This window comes from Dipodomys merriami, unplaced genomic scaffold (assembly GCF_024711535.1).
Source record: "Dipodomys merriami isolate MVZ:Mamm:240054 unplaced genomic scaffold, mDipMer1.0.p SCAF_325, whole genome shotgun sequence".
Lineage (NCBI taxonomy): Eukaryota > Metazoa > Chordata > Mammalia > Rodentia > Heteromyidae > Dipodomys > Dipodomys merriami.
Genome location: NW_027204771.1, coordinates 1090755 through 1109529, shown reverse-complemented (window position 1 = coordinate 1109529; position 18775 = coordinate 1090755). Strand labels below are relative to the sequence as shown.

At 57.7% G+C, this 18775-nt stretch overlaps 2 protein-coding genes across 4 annotated transcripts; both read left to right on the top strand.

Moving 5' to 3' along the window:
* Window positions 1-339: 339 nt before the first annotated feature.
* Window positions 340-13620, top strand: Slc22a14 (solute carrier family 22 member 14). 3 transcript variants are annotated; one of them, XM_070042409.1, is made up of 12 exons: window positions 340-384; window positions 2658-2737; window positions 4004-4504; window positions 4771-4874; window positions 5042-5196; window positions 6081-6249; window positions 6774-6894; window positions 7402-7499; window positions 9567-9784; window positions 11573-11681; window positions 12160-12360; window positions 12810-13620. In XM_070042409.1, the coding sequence occupies exons 2-12, from the start codon at window positions 2729-2731 to the stop codon at window positions 13006-13008; spliced, it is 1884 nt and encodes a 627-aa protein (XP_069898510.1). In that variant the 5' UTR covers window positions 340-384; window positions 2658-2728; the 3' UTR covers window positions 13009-13620. The 3 variants fall into 3 exon arrangements, with proteins under 3 accessions (XP_069898510.1, XP_069898509.1, XP_069898508.1); XM_070042408.1 differs by having other exon boundaries at window positions 3962-4504; window positions 7408-7499; XM_070042407.1 differs by having other exon boundaries at window positions 3962-4504.
* Window positions 13621-17230: 3610 nt separating this feature from the next.
* LOC138841646 (3-ketoacyl-CoA thiolase B, peroxisomal-like) lies at window positions 17231-18453 on the top strand. Its single transcript, XM_070042426.1, has 3 exons — window positions 17231-18019; window positions 18109-18254; window positions 18311-18453. The coding sequence occupies exons 1-3, from the start codon at window positions 17846-17848 to the stop codon at window positions 18384-18386; spliced, it is 396 nt and encodes a 131-aa protein (XP_069898527.1). The 5' UTR covers window positions 17231-17845; the 3' UTR covers window positions 18387-18453.
* Window positions 18454-18775: the final 322 nt, after the last annotated feature.

Here is an 18775-nt window from a genome sequence, read left to right as displayed (position 1 = left end):
CAGCACTGTCCCTGTCTCTCCCCGCCTCTTCCTCTCTCCATCCCAGGGCTCGGCCCCCATAGCTGGCTGCATCTTTGGTTGAGAGAGTCCCTAAGACACAATTGCAGGTGTATGTGGCCAATGGCCAGCCATGTCTGGGGGAGGAGGGGTGGTGAGGTAGGATCATGAACTGGGGGATCCTGCTGTGGGCCATGAACAGTAGCTGGAAGAATGGCAGAACTTCCCTCAGAGGGGGGCGGGACATCCTGCAGAGGGCGGGGTTTTCCTTACACTGCTTGCCTGGGCCAACAGAACCACAGAATAGAACTCCTGAGAAATTCTGCTTCCAGAACTTCTGTCCCCAAGAGCCCCTGGGAACCAGAGCTCACTGGCCGTCAGGAGCACGTGAGTTTTCAAATGGGGGTGATTTCTGCCTGTGGATGAAACTTCACATGGTGAAATCTATACACATTTGCACCTGCCTGGTGTGGGGGGTTGAGGCCTGGGACCTGTTCACAAAGCACAGGGACTTGGGGGATCCACAGAGGCTAAAAGGTACTGGGGGAGTCTCGGGGAGACACTGAGGTCAGGGGGGGTAGCAACCTGAGGAGGGATTCAGGTACAGCTGGCTCCAGCCTACAAGACACACCTCAGAAGATCACAGAAGCCTGTTCCATCTAGAAATGAGCACACAGCCTTGTTCTCCCCAGATTGATATACTTAGTAGCTTAAGAAAATGCACTCTTGGGGCTGGGAAGGTGGCCTAGTGGTAGAGCGCTCGCCTAGCATGCATGAAGCCCTGGGTTTGATTCCTCAGTACCACATACCCAGTAAAAGCCCGAAGTGGTGCTGTGGCTCAAGTGTTAGAGTGTTAGCCTTGAGCCAAAGGAACTTAGGGACAGAGCCTAGGCCCTGAGTTCAAGTCCCAGGACTGACAAGATAAACATTTTTTAAAAAACCTGTTATTTTGAAATCAACCCTTAAAAAAACAAAAAGGAAGACTTTTTTTTTTTTTTTTTTTAAATCAGTGGGGGAAGGGAGAGAAAATTGAACTCAGGTGCTCATGTTGTCTCTTGGCTTCTATGCTCAAGGCTGGAGCTTTTCCATTTGAGCTACAGCTCCACTTCTGATTTTCTGGTGGTTTATTGGAGATAAGAGTCTTACGGACTTTCCTGCCAGGCTGACTTTGAACCACGATCCTCCAGATCTGAGTCTCCTGTGTAGTTAGGATTACAGGCGTGAGCCACCAGTGCCCAGCTTTTTTTCTTTTTTCTTTTTTTTTTTTTTTTGGCTGGTCCTGGGGCTTGAACTCAGGGCTTGGGCACTGTCCTTGAGCCTCTCTGAGCTCAAGGCAAGCCCTCTACCTTTTGAGCCACAGCACTACTTCTGGCTTTTTTTTTGTTGTTTTTGTTGTTTATATGGTACTGAGCAATTGAACCCAGAGCTTCATGCATGGTAGGCAAATGGTAGCACTAAGCCACTTTCCTGGCCCCTTATTTTGTTTTTTTTTTTTTAAGAGTACTGTTTGAGTAACAGTTTCAGACCAAAAAAAAAACCATACAAAAAAAGAGTGCTAGTTGGGCCCTGAGTTCAAGTCCCACAACTAACAAAAAAAATTCAAAAATACCTAAAGTAGCTGTATTGACATTATGGAAAAACCCCAGTGTATAGTAAAACAAACCAACGAGAAAAGTAGCCAAGAGTTTGTGCAGAGGTAGGGAGGTTGAATATATGACGGCTTGGGATGTTGGGGTGTTGTACAAGAACAGGGCCACCTACTCGAAAGGAACTTGGCAAGGCAAAGTTTACTTCTGCAGCTGCCATCAGCTAAGAATCCCACAAGCAAGCAACAGAGAGCAGGAAGGCTTAAGGCTGCTCCCTTATTTATACCTAAACCAGCAGGTTCCACCCCTCTGCTCCCATTGGCTGAGCTCAGGCCCCTCCTCCCCCATTGGTTGAGCTCAGGTCCCTCTGGCTCCCATTAGTTGAGCTCAGGACTCCTCTGCTCCTATTGGCCAAGCTCAGGCCCCTCTGCTCCCATTGACTGAGCTCAGGTGGCTGAATCAACAGGATGTAAGCATATTCCAGGAGCTCCTCTCTGGCCATCTTCATTGAAGTGCTCAGGAAAAGGATGGATGTCACTAAAGTAATTCACAGGGGCCAAGCCACCGGCCCAGGCAGGAGCCATTTAGAGAAGCAAGTCTCTGGAGACTCACAGAACGGTTTGGTAGAAAAGATGGGTTTTCTCACGATTCTTTTGGGCCATGATATTCTGATCTGATCGTGTGTGTGTTACTCTCTGTTTGTCAAAATCTATAGTATTTGGTAGCATAAAGTGAACATATATATATTTATAATTTTTTTGTGCCATACTGGGGCTTGAACTCAGAGCCTGGGCATTGTCCATTAGCTTTTCCTCTCAAGGCTAGTGCTCTACCACTTGATCCACAGTGCCACTTGCTTGTGTTTTTTTTTTCTATTTTGCTGGTTCACTGGAGTAAGTGTCTCTTGGATGGGCTGGCTGTGAACTGCAATTCTCAGACCTCAGCCTCCTGAGTAGCTAGGTTGAAAGGCGTGAGACATCTGGGGCAGATGTCTCGTGATTAATATTACCTATCATAACTATTCATGCTTTTGACCTCTGCCAGTTTATGCTCTTGTGTTTTAACTTCTTGCAGGGTGACCAACTTGTCATCCGAGTTCTGACGATTTTGAGACAGAAGTGAATCTCTGGACAAGCCCAGAAGACATGGAAAGGGTAGGTTGTGAGCAAACTGAGAAATGCTCTCCAGCCATTTACAAACTATTCAGGTTTTTAATTTTTTTGGATGTGTTTATTTTATTTTATTTTATTTTGGGTCTGGTCGTGGGGCCTGAACTCTGGGCCTGGGCGCTGTCCCTCAGCTCTTCAGCTCAAGGCTAGCGCTCTACCACTTGAGCCACAGCACCACTTCCGGCTTTTTCCTTTTTGCTTATGTGGTGCTGAGAAATCAAACCCAGGGCCTCAGGCATGCAAGGCAAGCGCTCTACCACTGAGCCACCTTCCCAGCCCTTGGATGTGTTTATTTAACCTTCTTATTTTTCCTGTGTATACATATTTACTTAAATATATAAATGTATCTTAATACATAAATTAGAATGCGGAATACATATTTATTTGTGCTAGTACTGGGAATTGAACTCAGGACTTCGCATCCTTACTTGCTTTCTGCACTCAAGGCTGTTACTCCAACCACTTCAGCCAAATCTCTGCCTCTCAACTCTTGTTGGCTAACAGAAAATAAGACCAAAGGTCTCAGCAGGGAACCAGTGGCTCACACCTGTCATCCCAGCTACTCAGGAGGCTGAGATCTGAAGGATTGTGGTTTGAGGCTCATCCTGGGGCAGGAAAGTCCTTGTACCCACAAACCCACTTGTTCCACTGGTCCCACTCTTAACACCTTTCCTATTCTGGTGATTCCTCCTTTATTTTGTGTCTACGTGAGTGTAGGTACTGGGGCTTGAACCCAACATCTTTGCTCAAGGCTGGTGCTCTACCACCTGAGCCATGCCTCCACCTCCAGCTTTTTGCTAGTTAATTGGAGACAAGAGGCTTAGATTTCTCTGTTGAGGCTGGCTTTGAACCAGGACCCTCAGATCTCACCTGAAGCTCTGTTGTTTGATCTTTAAGTCTATTTATTTCACTGGAGATCCTATGGTGTGTACGTGTGCATGCATGCACTGATCCTGGGGCTTGAACTCAGGGTCTGCGCGCTGTCCCTGAGCTTTTTTTTTTTACTCAAGATTGGTGCTGTACCACTTGAGCCATCTAGGGAGCCCACTGCTGGTTTTCTGGTGGTTCATGGGAGATCAGAGTCTCACGGACCTTCCTGCCCCAGGGCTGGGCCTCAAACCACGATCCTCCAGATCTCAGCCTCCTGAGTACCTGGGAATGCTGGGCGGGAGCTGCTGGCTACAGGGCATCTTTGAGTCTCCCCTTCAGCCCCAGGCGGACATCAGGAGCTGGCGCCGTTTGTGGGCACAGATGGACGGGGAGAGGACTCTGAAGCTGAGCCTGCAGCCTCCGTTCCTCACGTCGGTGAGCTCACCGTCTTCGCCGTCCTGGTCGCTGGAGATGCTGCTACGCCGGCTACGCTCCATTGAGGAGAAGCAGGAGGATAATTTCACCAGGGTGCTGGACGCTGTTGGAGAGTTTGGCTGCTTCCAGCGGAGGCTGACGGCCTTCACCTTCCTCCCCAGCATGCTCACCGCCTTCTTCATGTTCATCGACCGCTTCTCGCTGGTCGACCAGCTGCCCTACTGCAACACCAGCTGGATTCTGGCCGTTGGGCCTCATCTGACTGTTGCCCAACAGCTCAACCTCACCCTGCCCCGGGCACCCAATGGCAGCTTCCAGCGCTGTCTTATGTACGTGCCAGTGCCCTTGGACCTGGACGCCATCATCCGCTTCGGCCTTAACCACACGGACATATGCCAGGATGGCTGGATTTACCCCGACTCCAAGATGAGATCGCTCGTCAATGAGGTGTGTCTGTCTGTCTGGGGTTTGAACTTGGGGGACCCTTGGGCACTGGCCCTGAGCTCTTTCATTGAAGGCGAGTGCTCTACCGCTTGGAGCCACAGAGATGGCGCGATTCTGGTTCTCTGGTGGTTTCATTGGAGAGCAGAATCTCTCGGCCTTTCCTGGGACTGGGCCTCCAACTGCGATCCTCCACATCTCAGCCTCCCGAGTAGCTGGGATGCCAGGTGGGAGCCACTGGCTTGTTATTGTCTTTGATTTCCCCCTCCCAGTTTGACCTCGTGTGTGACCAGCAACCGGACAAAGCACTGTTACAGGCCATATTCATGGCAGGCATCCTGACGGGGTCTTTCATTTTCGGGTTCATCTGTGACAAGTAAGGGCCCCGGAGTTGGTCTCTGGCTCCTCCCCCCCTCCCAGGGCACCCCCACGGAAAGCTGCTGCCCAGCTCTGGGGAAGGAAGAGCATTCCAGGCCCCTAGGGGCTGCGTGGCCGGCCACCCCACGTCCACTGCGTGGCTGAGCCTCATGCGGATGCCTGCAGGATGGGCCGCTACCTGACCATCTTGCTGTCCCTGCTGGGCCTGGCCATCTTCGGCTTTGGAACGGCCTTCGTGAGCAGCTTCCACCAGTACCTGTTCTTCCGCTTCGCTGTCTCCCAGGCCGTGGTGGGCTACACCATCGGCAGCCTGTCTTTGGGTGAGATGGGGTCTCTCTGGGCGGAGCGGCGTGGGTACCACTGACGTCTGGCAGGGAGCAGGGGTGAGGAGGGGGAATCTGACCCTGGGGACTGTCTGTGCTCAAGGCTGCCGGTGCTGTACCGCTTGGGCCGCACCTCTACATCTGGTTTTGGCTTGTTTGTTGATGTTCCTTCTCTGGGCTGACCTAGAAGCATGATCCTCCGGATCTCGGCCTCCCTGAGGATCCAGGATGGCAGGCGTGTGCTCTTGGGCCCGGCCAGCTCCTGGCGACTCGGTGGTGTTACAGAATCCATTCCACCCTCTCCTAGCCCCCCATGTTAGCATCCTGTAACCCCCACAGACTCCCTGAGCACCCCTGGAAGAGCTCTGCCCGGCCCAGGGCGGTACTTAGACCCTGTATCGTTTGGATTGTTTCTGCCCAAGTGGAGACATGCATCTGTCTTTTCTGTAGCAGAGGAGCAGAGCTATAGCTCAGAGGAGTTAAGCCCCTGGCTCAGAGCCACACAGCAGGAAGGAGCCAGAAGCTCATCCCAGCTCAGGCCCCGATTCTGTGTACACACGCACCTTGGAGGACCCCATTTCCAGATTCTCACAGGGTCTCCCTTCAGGGGCATAGACAGTCAGAAGGTAGCCTTAGGCTGAGGGACCTCCCCTGGAACTCAGAAGGGGACCCATGGCTCACACCTGTCATCCCAGCCTATTCAAGAGGCTGAGATCTGGAGGATCACGGTTCCCAGCCCACCCCACCCCGGGGTCGAGTGCCAGCCTTGAGCCCAAAGAGACTCGGGGACGACGCCCAGGCCCTGAGTTCAAATCCTGGGACTGGCAACAGCCAGAAGGCTGCCATGGATGAGGACTCTTGGCTTTTCCTGTTCCACACAGCCACGGAGTGGCTGGTGGGGGAGCATCGGACCCACGCCATTGTCTTGGCCCACTGTCTCATCACCATTGGTATCGTGTTCCTGGTGGGGCTGGCCTACACCATCCCCCACTGGCGGCTGCTGTTCTTGGTGGGCGGCGTGCCCGTTTTCCCTCTCATCTGCTGCGTCTGGTGAGTGAAGCCAATGGCCTGGGGCCGGTGGGGGGGTCAGGAGAGGGGTGTGGTGGTGGGAGGGCTCTCCTTGGGAGAACGTGCATGGAAGGGAGATGAGAAGAGAGAGTTCCAAGCGCTCGTGGCTCACGCCGGCCCTCCCAGCTAACTCTGGAGGGCTGAGATCTGGAGGATCGCGGTTCAAAGCCAGCCCTGGGTTAGGAAAGTCTGTGAGACTCTGATCTCCAAGGAGCCACCAGCAAAACTGCAAGTGGTGCTGTGACTCAAGCGGTAGAGCACCAGCCTTGAGCAAAATAAGAGCTCAGGGACGGCGCCCAGGCCCTGAGTTCAAGCCCCAGGACTGGGAAAATTAAGCAAAGTGAAGGAAAGATCATGGTGACCGCTCTCAGGGGCTTCTCAAGTGGTTCATGCCACAGGGCAAATAACCCATCGCTGAGATCCAGGCTCATTGGGATCTGGGATAGGGGTGGGGCATGGGGAGGACACCCTGAAATGCGAAGAGAGGGGCGGACCACCCCGCACAGGGCCCTCCCAGAATCCCCTCGCTGGCTGATGACCAGGGGGAGGATAGAAGAGGCCAAGCAAGTGCTGTGCTATGCTGCTAGAGTGAATAAGAGAACCATTCCTCCTGGATTGCTTAACGAGGTAAGACTGTGGAGGGTAGGGTGGGGGGGGAAAGAAGAGCCGAGCAGAGACCCCCCCCCCTTCTTGGCCGGGCGCTGTGGCTCACGCCTGGCATCCCGGCAACTTAGGAGGCTGAGATCTGGAGGATCTTGGTTCGAGGCCAGCCCGGGGTTAGGAAAGTCCATCTCCAATGAACCACCAGAAAACCGGGAGTGGTGCAGTGGCTCAAGTGGTAGAGCGCCAGCCTTGAGCACAAATTGCTCAGGGATGGTGCCCAGGGCCTGAGTTCAAGACCCACGACTGACCCAAAGATGGCAAAAACAAAACCCCAAAACAACCCCCCTCCCCAGACAGTCTGGGGGAGAGAGGATGGAATGCAATCCGGTCGGGACACAGCCAGAGGCCAGCTGTCTCCATGGTGGGGGGGAGGAGGCCTTGTTTTGGGGTGGGGAGCAGGGTCCCCTGTTGGAGGGACCGACAGCAGTCGGGTCTCGGCCTTGCCCCCGGCTGGTCCCTCTTGTTGTCTAGCTGCAGCTGTCTGGGAAGAAGGTGCCGAAGGCCTCGGTCTTGGACTTCTACACCAACCGGCACCTGTACAAGGTGACCCTGGTGATGGGCTGCGTGTGGTGAGTGTCCCGGCCGGCTGGGGCCATGGGGGGAGGTGGCCAGGCACACCACGAAGTCGGGGGCCAGGGGGTGGGGGGGCAGGTTGGTGCAGGACAGAAACCAAGGCCAAAGCCGGCTGCTCCCACCTGGCCTCCCAGCCACTCAGGAGGAGGCTGAGATCGGGAGGACCGTGCTTCGAGGCCAGAAGTGGAGCTGTGGCTGAGGTGGTAGAGAGAGAGGAGGGGGGGGGAGAGAGAGGGGGGAGGGAGGGAGAGAGAGAGAGGAGGGGGGAGAGAGGGGGAGGGGGAGAGAGAAAGAGGAGGGGGAGAGAGAGAGAGGAGGGGGGAGAGAGGAGGGGGAGAGAGGGGAGGGGGAGAGAGGAGGGGGGAGAGAGAGGGGAAGGGGAGAGAGGGGGGAGAGAGGGGAGAGGGGGGAGGGAGGAGGGAGGAGGGGGAGGGGGAGAGAGAGGAGGGGGAAGAGAGGGGGAGGGGGAGAGAGGAGGGGGGAGAGGGGGAGAGGGGGGAGGGGGAGAGAGAGAGAGGAGGGGAGAGAGGGGGAGAGAGAGGGGGGAGGGGGGAGAGAGAGGAGGGGGGAGAGAGGAGGGGGAGAGAGGGGAGAGGGGGAGAGAGAGGAGGGGGGAGAGAGGAGGGGGGAGAGAGGGGGAGGGGAGAGGGGGAGAGAGAGAGGAGGGGGGAGAGGGGGAGAGAGAGAGAGGAGGGGGGAGGGGGGAGAGAGAGAGAGGAGGGGGGAGGGGGAGAGAGAGGAGGGGGGAGAGAGGAGGAGGAGAGAGAGGGGAGGGGGAGAGAGGAGGGGGAGAGAGAGGGGAGGGGGAGAGAGGAGGGGGAGAGAGGAGGGGGGAGAGAGGAGGGGGGAGAGAGGAGGGGGGAGAGAGAGGAGGGGAAGGAGAGGGGGAGGGGAGAGGGGAGAGAGAGAGGAGGGGGAGAGAGAGAGGAGGGGGAGAGAGAGGAGGGGGGAGAGAGGAGGGGGAGAGAGGGGGGAGAGAGGGGGGAGAGAGGGGGGGAGGGGGGAGAGAGAGGAGGGGGGAGAGAGGAGGGGGAGAGAGAGGAGGGGGAGAGAGAGGAGGGGGACAGAGAGGGGGGAGGGGGGAGAGAGAGGAGGGGGAGAGGGGAGGGGGGAGAGAGGGGAGGGGGGAGAGAGGAGGGGGAGAGAGAGGAGGGGGAGAGAGAGGGGGGAGGGGGGAGAGAGAGGAGGGGGAGAGAGGAGGGGGAGAGAGAAGAGGGGGAGAGAGAGGAGGGGGAGAGAGAGGAGGGGGAGAGAGAGGGGGGAGGGGGGAGAGAGAGGAGGGGGAGAGAGAGGAGGGGGAGAGAGAGGGGGGAGGGGGGAGAGAGAGGAGGGGGAGAGAGGAGGGGGGAGAGAGAGAGGAGGGGGAGAGAGAGAGGAGGAGGGGAGAGAGGAGGGGGAGAGAGAGGGGGAGAGGGAGGGGGGAGGGGAAGGAGGGAGAGAAGGGGGAGAGAGAGAGGGGGGAGAGAGAGGAGGGGGAGAGAGAGGAGGGGGAGAGAGAGAGGGGGGAGAGAGGAGGAAGGGGGGAGAGAGGGGGAGGGGGAGAGAGAGGAGGGGGAGAGAGAGAGGGGGGAGAGAGGAGGAAGGGGGGAGAGAGGGGGAGGGGGAGAGAGAGGAGGGGGAGAGAGAGAGGGGGGAGAGAGGAGGAAGGGGGGAGAGAGGGGGAGGGGGAGAGAGAGGAGGGGGAGAGAGAGGGGGGAGAGAGAGGAGGAAGGGGGGAGAGAGGGGGAGGGGGGAGAGAGAGGAGGGGGAGAGGGGGGAGAGAGGAGGGGGGGAGAGAGAAATGAGAGAGAGGAGGGGGAGGCAGGAGGGCAGGAGGAGGGAGGCCAGGGCCGGCTCCTCCCGTCCTCCCCACCACAGCCTCCCCTGAGGGTGGCCTGTCTGCGCATGCGTGGGGCCTGCCTGCCGCACATGTGGGCACACCTATCCCTGCGCATGCGTCTGTGAGCAGGCGCGTGTGCGGCCTGTGCGCATGCGTGCCCTCCGGGGGGGCCGGCCCTGGCCCGGGGTGCGCATGCGTGCCCGCGTTCGCGCACGCGCACACCGCGCCCGCCGCCCCGCCGCAGGTTCACGGTGAGCTACAGCCTGTACACGCTGGCCCTGCGGCTGCTGGACCTGGGCGGCATGATGGCGCTCTTCGGCAAGATAGTGCCCAGCCTCCTGGGCGTGCCCGCGCGGCTCTGCGGCCTCTTCCTCCTCGAGCAGTTCGGCCGCAAGTGGACGCTGGCGGTCACCTTCGTGCAGGCCACGGCGCTCTACCTGCTGCTGCTCTTCCTGCCGCCAGGTGAGCGGGTGGCCAAGCGCATGCGCACACGGCGCAGGCTTGCAGGCGCACACATGCGCGCATGCGCACACGGGCACAGGCTTGCGGGCGCACACATGCGCGCATGCGCACACGGGCACAGGCTTGCGGGCGCACACATGCGCGCATGCGCACACGGGCACAGGCGCACAGGCTTGCAGGCGCACACATGCGCGCATGCGCACATGGGCACAGGCTTGCGGGCGCACACATGCGCGCATGCGCACACGGGCACAGGCGCTCAAGCTTGCGGGCGCACACATGCGCGCATGCGCACACGGGCACAGGCGCACAGGCTTGCAGGCGCGCCGTGCCTCCCCGCGTGCATGTGCATGCACACACACGCGTGGGCACACGTGCAATCCACTCATGCACACAACGTGCGAATGCTCGAGCACACGCACACAGGCGTGCACACACAATGCACACGCGTGCACGCACACCCAGACGGACACACGCACCACACAAGGCACGTGTGCCCAGGCACACAGGTGCGCTCACACACAATGCACAAGTGTGCAAACACACACACCCAGGCACACACACACGCATCACACAAGGCACGCGTGCCCAGGCACACAGGTGTGCACACAATGCACAAGTGTGCAAACACACACACCCAGGCAGACACGCATCACACAAGGCACGCGTGCCCAGGCACACAGGTGCGCAACACAATGCACAAGTGTGCAAACACACACAGGCACACACACACGCATCACACAAGGCACGCGTGCCCAGGCACACAGGTGCGCACACACACAATGCACAAGTGTGCAAACACACCCAGGCACACACACACGCATCACACAAAGCACGTGTGCCCACACAGGTGTGCACACATAATGCACGCGTGTGCACACACACCCCCCCAGGCAGACACACGCATCACACAAGGCACGCGTGCCCAGGCACACAGGTGTGCACACATGTGCATGCACAGGCATGTGCACACACGCGCACACACGCACCGTGAGGTGCTTGGGGCAGGGATGGCGTTTGTCCAGAGCCGCCATCCTTGTTGCGGACCCGTCCCGCCATGTCTCCACACCCAAATGCGGGGCTAACGGTCAGATGGGAAGACTATACAGTCCAGAAAAGGAGACCCCCCCCCAGCTCCCCACCCGCTCCCGGCATGCCCTGGCCTCCGGTCCACCAGCTCCTCTTGTGCGGCTGCCTGCGCCTGGTCACTCTCGGAGAAGCTCGGGGATAATCTGGCTCACTGGGAATTGGCGTGTGATGAGCACACACCTGCCATCCCCGCCACTCAGGAGGCTGAGATCTGGAGGATCGCAGTTCCAAGCCAGCCTGGGCAGGAAAGTCCACAGGACTCTGATCTCCAAGGAACCACCAGAAAACCAGACATGGCGCTGTAGCTCAAGTGGTAGAGCACCAGCCTTGAATGAAAGAGCTTAGGGACAGCGCCCGGGCCCTGAGTTCAAACCCCAGGAGCTCTCTCCCCCTTCTCCACACCCCTCCCCCCCCCAAGTAAAGTCTGCCAGGCTCTTCGTTTTCTTTTTTTGTCAGTCTTGGGTCTCTTCTGGCATTGTGCTAACATTGTGCCTGGATAGCCTCAACAAACCCTCCCCTACCCCCCGCCCCCCGCCTCCCCCTCCTGCTCCTTCAGGGCCCAGAGTGCTGGGCCAGGGATGGATGGGGTGTTGGTTGATTCAGCTGCTCAGGTGCTTTCCTGAGTGGTGTGGGGGGGAGGGAATCAAGGGGAAGGGTGGACCTGGACTCATCAGGCGCTGTTTCTCCTCACCGATGTAGAGATGACATCCATGATTATCTTGGTGGTGGTGTTCGGGCATTTCAGTCTGGGGACTGCTATCTCCGTGTTCTTTATCTACACGGCTGAACTGCTCCCCACTGTCCTCAGGTAAGGGGGCTGGCAGGGGACAAAGTAAATGCCAGACTGAGGACTCACCTGGCCACTAGCAGAAGCCTGGTGCCGGTGGCTCACGCCTGTCATCCTGGCTACTCTGGAGGCTGAGATCTGAGGATCGCGGTTGGAAGCCAGCTGGGGCAGGAAAGGCCATGAGACTCTCATCTCCAATGAACCACCAGCATCCTTGAGATGATTACTTTATCTTATTTTGTTGCTGGGCCTGGGGCACAAACTCTGAGCCTTGGGCGCTGGCCCTGAGCTCCATTTCACTCAAGGCTGGCTGGCTGGCGCTCTACCACTTGAGCCACAGCGTGACTTCCTGCTTTTCTCTGAGATTTACTGGAGAGAAGAATCCTGCAGCCCTTTCTGCCCAGGGCTGGCTTCGAACCACAAACCTCTAGATCTCAGCCTCCTGAGTGGCTGGGATGGTAGGTGCAAGCCGCCGATTGAGCGTCCTGTCTTCTTTCAGGGCCACGGGCCTGGGACTCATGTTCGCCTCCTGGGCCGCGGGAGCCATTACCTCTTTGATCATCACCAGCAACGTCGAATCCCTCTTGCCTGTGTTTCTCTGCTGCGTCTTCTCCTCCATGGCCTTGTGCTTCTCCGCCGTCCTGCCCGAGACGCAGGACCAGCCCCTGTGGGACACGCTGGAGCACTTCACCAAGTCGGGGTGAGTGTGCGTGTCTGTGTGAATTTGGGGGTTCCCTCTGGAAGCTTCTCTACTCTTCAGGGCACAGGTGGGACTCGCTTGGAATGGACAGGCTTCCAAACTCCTTGTCCTCGTAAACTCCTACGTCAGCCAGGTGTTGGGGCTCCCGCCTGGCATCCCAGCCACTCAGGAGGCTGAGATCTGGAGGATCGCAGTTCAAAGCCAGCCCAGGCAGGAAAGTCCATGAGACTCTCATCTCCAATGAACCAGACTTTTTAAAAAAAAGCTGCAGGTGGAGGTGTGGCTGGCTTACATGGTAGAGCGCCGGCCTTGAGGCGGAAAAAGCCTGGCCAGCAAGCATGGGGCTCTGAGTTCGAGTCCCCGCACTGACTTGGGGCCGGTAGGGGAGACCTGTGGGCGCACACGGCCGCCCAGTTCAAGGGGTCTCAGGGTGGCCCGTGTTGCCTCAGTTTCCAGAAGGAGACGCCCCAGTCCACCAGCGACTCCAGCTTCTGGAGGAGCAGGGAGGACTCGGTCCTGGTCCCACCCAAGGACTCAGGCTCAGATTACCTGTCGGAGGAGGCGGCCAAAAACACCATCCTCAACGTGCAGAACCTCAAGATGAGCTCCCTGGTCTCGGACCCCTCCGACACCACCCTGGAGCACTGAGCCAACCCAGACCCAGCCAAGAGTCAGGAGGTAGTGCTCCCTGAGCACCATCGCCCTCTTCGCCCCCCCATGACCTCGGGCTGGACTTGACCTTGGGCCCGTTGTACCAGGACTGACGGGATGCCAGGCCAGCATTTCTCATTTTGGAACCTCCTCACCGGGCAGAGGTGTGGAAGGAGACTTGAGTTTGGAGGCTTGGCTCTCTCAATCCAGAATGGCCCCCCCGCGGGTGCTTCTGGGAATGGACAGGCCCCTTCCAGCTATCGCCACTGATCTGGATTAAAGGCACCACGTTGGTTTTGAGACCTCCATGTCCAATTGGGCTCTGATGTTGGAGAAAAGCCACAGAGGCTCTGTCCCAGGGCTGGAGGTTTGCCAAGGGAACAGGCGGTGTCATCCTTAGAGACCGCAGAGGCCAAGAAGGGAGGATCGTGCTGGGAGGCCAGCCGGGACGGGTGGCCAGTGAACCACCAGAAAATGGCCAGAAATGCCTCCAGGGCTCAAGTGGAGGATTTGCTCGTCTTGAGTGGGAAAAACCTGGGGACAGCGCCCAGGTCCTGAGTTCAAGCCCTGGGACTGGCACACAAAACAACAACATCAGTAATAATAATAGTATCATCCAATAGCGACATTTTATCTGGATGAGTTTAGGTAGAGGGCTCAGGTGACCGAATGCCTGTGGGTAAATCATGAACAGGCCCTGAGGTCAAACTCCAGAAGCACCAAAGGTAAGTAAATAAATAGAACCATAAGCATGCCTATAATGCCAGCCAAATAGGAGCCATAGATAAGAGGTCCAGGGTCCAAAGGTGAGCCCGGGCAACCCATCCAATGCCAAAATGTAAAGCTGCTGGGAAAGTGACTCAGTGGTAGGGTGCTCGCCTAGCGTGCATGAGGCCCTGGGTTTGATTCCTCAGCGCCACTCACACAGAAAAAGCCGGAAGTGGTGGTGTGGCTCATGTGGTAGAGCACCAGCCTTGAGCTGAAGAGCTCAGAGACAATGCCCAGGATCTGAGTTCAAGCCCCCAGGCAGAGCAGGGGAAGGGGTTGATTTTTTCAAGGTGCTCCTGGGTGTCCCCAGGCCCAAATCCTTTGCCAAAGGGCCTGGCAGTGGAGTTAGCACAACCGGATGCAGAAGCCAAGTCACGGGGCCATCATGCTTGTATTGCAGCTTGCTTAATGATATTGGGACAGAGTTCACACTTGTCATGTGAGAGCAAACAGGTCAGCCTCAGTTAAAGAAAAAATAAACGAATCGGGCCATTACATAACCGTCATTCCACTTCTAGAGTCCTTTCTGGTCTTGGCTCTTAGGCAGAAATGGAAAACAAGATTCCACAATCCCTGTCAAATGAGGGCAAAGTTTGTCACCAGAAAGGAAGTAGATTCCCCCAGGACCAGGCTGGCTTTGGGCTGTCCCCAACCCTGCCCGTGAGGTCCAATCTGATCCTCTAGCTTGATGTGTGTTTTTGTTTTTGCCACACCTGGGGCTTGAACTCAGGGCCTGGACGCTGTCCCTGAGCTTCTTTTGCTCAAGGCTGGCGTTCTACCACTTGAGCCACACAGCACCGCTTCTGGCTTTTTCTGTGAATGTGGGGCTGAGGAATCGAACCCGGGGCTTTCTGCATGCCGGGCCAGCACTCGACCACTAAGCCACACTCCTGCCTGACACCTGGCTTTATCATGGAGGGTTGGGGACACAGTCTGGCCTCTGAATTTCATTCATCCATTCGGTGTTTACTGATCACCGCAGAAAAGCACATTTTAGGACACGGGTCTCTCCTGCCTTAATGGAGATCCCTCAAGTGAAAGGAAGGAGCCAATAATTAGGCCATTCTAAAGGGGTGTAAAGTTAATATGGGGCTGGGGAGGTGGCTCAGTGGTAGAGTGCTTGCCTGGCATGCACGAAGCCCTGGGTTCGATTCCCTCAGCACCACATTAGAAAAAAAAGAAGGGGCGCTGTGGCTCAAGTGCAAGCGCTATAGCTCTGTGCAAAAGCAGCTCAGTGCCCAGGCCCTGAGTTCAAGTCCAGGACTGGCCAACACATACACACACACAAAACGAAAATAAACGAGTAAAATAAGTAATTAAAAATAAGGAAATGAGTAAGAGATACATGCACAGACATGATAAATGATCAAAATAAATAGTAATTAGGAATGAAATAAAAAGGACATACCAAAGCCCCAGCGCCCTCTGGCGGCCCCTCCCCCATACCAGCTCCCTCCCCCTTCCCCCCTCCCTCGGGCTCAACCAAGGACCATCATTCCCACCCAGGATGATGTGACAGCGACGGTCATTCCCCACCTCCACCACGGGAGGGCGCCCCAGGCCCAGGACTCGGTGACAGCGACGGTCATTCCCCACCTTCACCACGGGAGGGCGCCCGAGGCCCAGGACTCCGTGACTGCCTGCCTTGGGCGCCCTCCCGTGGTGGAGGTGGGGAATGGCCTGCCGGTGCTTCTGGGAATGGACAGGGCCCCATGGCCCCTTCCAGCCATAGCCTCTGATCTGGATGAAAGGCACCACGTTGCTTTTGAGACCTCCACGTGCAATTCGGCTCTGATGTTGGAGACAATCCACGGAGGGTCTGTCCCAGGCCTGGAGGGCATGGTAGGTGTGCCAAGGGAGCAGGCTCACAGGGTCTCATCCCTAAATGCCGCAGAGGCCGAACGCGAGGATCGTGCCGGGTGGTGAGACGCTTTTATCTCCCAATGAACCGCCAAAAAATGGCCAGAAACTGCCTCTGGGGCTCAGGTGGTGGATTTGCTAGTCTTGAGTGGGAAAAACCTGGGGACAGCGCCCAGGTCCTGAGTTCGAGCCCCAGGACTGGCCCAAAACAGCAAAGTCCCTCAATGCGCTTGATTTCCCGGCAGTTTCCCTGTTGTACTAGTTTGGGAGGCCACGTTTGCTTTCTAGGCCCATGGGCCAGGGCTCTGGAGAGACGAGAAATCTCATTGGCTGCGATGACTATCGGTGGGCGGAGCCTGGGGGTGGTGGGCGGGGCCATGAGACACCAACAAGCCAGCAGCGTGACCCGTCAGTCAGACGTGTTCTCCTGGTTGGTTGTCACGGGGAGGCGGCAGGGATTGTCCTTCCGGCTGGTGGGCGGGGCGGTATGCATTTGGGGGCGGGGTGAAGAAGGGGCGTGGCCAGGGGGCGGAGGTACACGTGTCAGTCAGGCGCTCTCCGTTTTCATTCGTTGCTGGGGCGGGAGGGCGGAACCTAGTGGGGATAGTGCTGCTGTCCACGGCGCGCGCGGGGTGGGGCGGGGGCGGGGGGAGCGTGAGTGGGCGTGCCGGGGGCGGGGCTTGCGAGGCGCTGCGTGTGCGCGGCCCTGTCAGTCAGGCCGGCTTCTCTTTCTGGTTGGTCGCCGCAGGCAGGAGGGCGGGACTGGGGTGGGTGGGTGGGGCTCGCAGACCCTCGGTCTCCACTGAGGAAGAAAGTCCATGAGACTCCTATCTCTCATTGAACTCCAAAACGCTGGAAGTGGAGCTGTGGCTCCAGTGGCAGAGCACCAGCCTTGAGCACAAAGCTCAGGGGCAGTGCCCAGGCCCCGAGTTCAAGCCCCAGGATTGGCACTCACGTGCGTGTGCACACACCAAGCTCATTCCCCGCACCCTGGGCTCGGGTCTGTTGGCTGTCACGTTCTGTGTTGGGTGCTCAGCTTATCTGCAGGACAGGCCTCCTGCCCCATCCGTGCAGTTTTGGGGGACAGCATGGTGCAGAGGTGTCTGACTGAAACTCTCCTGACTCCAGGAGCTTGTGTGTGAGACCAGGACAGGCTGTTGGAGAATGATCTGGAATACCTCCTGTCTGCTGCTCACAGCTGTCCCTTCAGCGCTCAGAGCGCTTCCTTAGCACTGAAGAAGGCTTTCCTTGTTCACAGGCAACGTGCTTCAGCCTGGAGCCGGGGCAGTGATGGCCAGGATTGCGCAGTTTCTGAGGTGATCTTGCCTGCTTTTACCTCTGAATTGGCCACTGTGGTTTTTGAGTGGATTCCAGCCCCCCAAAACTCAATGAGCCAGCCAGGTGCTGGTGGCATCACGCCTGTCATCCTAGCTACTGAGGAGGCCGGGATCTAGAGGATCGCAGTTCACAGGCGGGTCAGGAAAGTCCGTGAGAGCCTCATCTCCAATGCACCTCCAGAAAACAGGAAGTGGCGCTGTGGCTCAAGTCCTTAGAATGCTCGCAAAAAAAGAGCTCAGCGACAGGGCCCAGGTCCAGAATTCAAGCCCCATGATTGGCCAATAAAAAAAATCACAATGGGATCATGGAAGGATCATATCAAAGCAATCCAAAAATCCCTGGGATGGTGTTCTGTGGACCCAACCTTTCCCCTACAAGGAGGAGCAGGGGAGGGATCAGGTCCTGAGCCAAGGCACACAGGCCCGGGACACTGGGGGAAAGGTCGGCAGTCACGTGATTGTACACAACGCGAGTGTGGCTGTTTACACTGGGCCTGGGTGGCCTCTGTCCTCCCATGTCAGATAAATAACTGGAAAACATGCTGATCACTGGGCCGGCTTTGCTGACCGGCACCTCTGCCCTCAGCAGAAATTTGGGCAGAACCCGGGGCAAGGGGTTGGAGGTGGGGGACAGGAGCAGCCCTCGAAACCTTGGCTTTCAGTGCTTGCTGCGCCAAAGACGGGGAATGAGGGATTGGAATATTCCTCCCTCCTTCTCTTCCTTTTGCTGAACTCTGAACTCAGGGCCTGGGCGCTGACCCTGAACTTCTTTTGCTCAAGGCTAGCGCTCTACCACTTTGAGCCACACAGCACCACTTCCAGTTTTCTGGTGGAGTTAAGAGAGTCTCATATGAGACTTTCCTGCCCTGATGGGTCTTGAATGGCGATCCTCAGATCTCAGCCTCCTAAGTAGCTGGGATTACAGGCGTGAGCCACGGTACCAGCTCATGCTTCACTTTGCTCTCGGGGTCTCTCCCTTGTGCGCAGGGCTGACGGTGAATGACGTGGACATCTTTGAGATCAACGAGGCCTTTGCCAGCCAGGTGAGCCTGTGTCCCTTGTGTGTGGCCCTGGGCGCTGGCGGCCCCGGAGGAGGGGTGGGGGCGGCTCCATCTGCTGTGTTTCCTCGCAGGCCCTGTACTGCGTGGAGAAGCTGGGCATCCCCCCTGAGAAGGTGAACCCCTTGGGGGGCGCCGTGGCCCTGGGCCACCCCCTGGGCTGCACTGGTGCGCGCCAGGTGGTCACGCTGCTGAATGAGCTGAAGCGCCGTGGAAAGAGGTGAGGGGAGGCGAGGAGGCCCGGAAGTGGAGTCTCCAGGGCCGAGGCCTCCCCAGGGCCTACGGCGTGGTGTCCATGTGCATTGGGACCGGCATGGGGGCCTCTGCTGTCTTCGAACACCCTGGAAACTGAGGCCCTGCTGGTGTTCCTGAACTCCCTGTGCTCCGTGGACTACGGGACTGCAGCCATGATCCACGAGCCTGGGCCCTGCCTCGCCAGGCGTGGTGTGGGGACATCGAGGCACTTTATCTAGTTTGGAAAATGTGAAGTCACCTTGCATGGCCCTCGGGGTGCGCATGGAGCGGGGTCCCCACCAGGCCGCCTCACTGGGCGCACGCTGGTGTGGGCTCGTGCCTGGGCTGGGTTAGGGCTCAGGATGTGGCCTCGGTGGGTGGAAACGCTGTGCTACGTCACTCCCACGGCTGTGCTACGTCACTTCCACAGCCATGCTTTATTTCTTGTTTTGAGAGGACGCAGGGCCCGGGCTGGATCCCTTGTCTGTGACAAATCCGTCCGCATTT

Excerpts from the sequence above, each read along its gene's own strand:
- LOC138841646 (XM_070042426.1), top strand. The coding sequence starts at position 17,846 with ATGGGTCTTGAATGGCGATCCTCAGATCTCAGCCTCCTAAGTAGCTGG. Across the intron at positions 18,020-18,108 it reads ACGAGGCCTTTGCCAGCCAG|GCCCTGTACTGCGTGGAGAA; the intron begins GTGAGCCTGTGT and ends GTTTCCTCGCAG. Across the intron at positions 18,255-18,310 it reads CTGAAGCGCCGTGGAAAGAG|GGCCTACGGCGTGGTGTCCA; the intron begins GTGAGGGGAGGC and ends AGGCCTCCCCAG.
- Slc22a14 (XM_070042407.1), top strand. Across the intron at positions 5,197-6,080 it reads CATCGGCAGCCTGTCTTTGG|CCACGGAGTGGCTGGTGGGG; the intron begins GTGAGATGGGGT and ends TGTTCCACACAG. Across the intron at positions 6,250-6,773 it reads CCTCTCATCTGCTGCGTCTG|GGCCCTCCCAGAATCCCCTC; the intron begins GTGAGTGAAGCC and ends CACCCCGCACAG.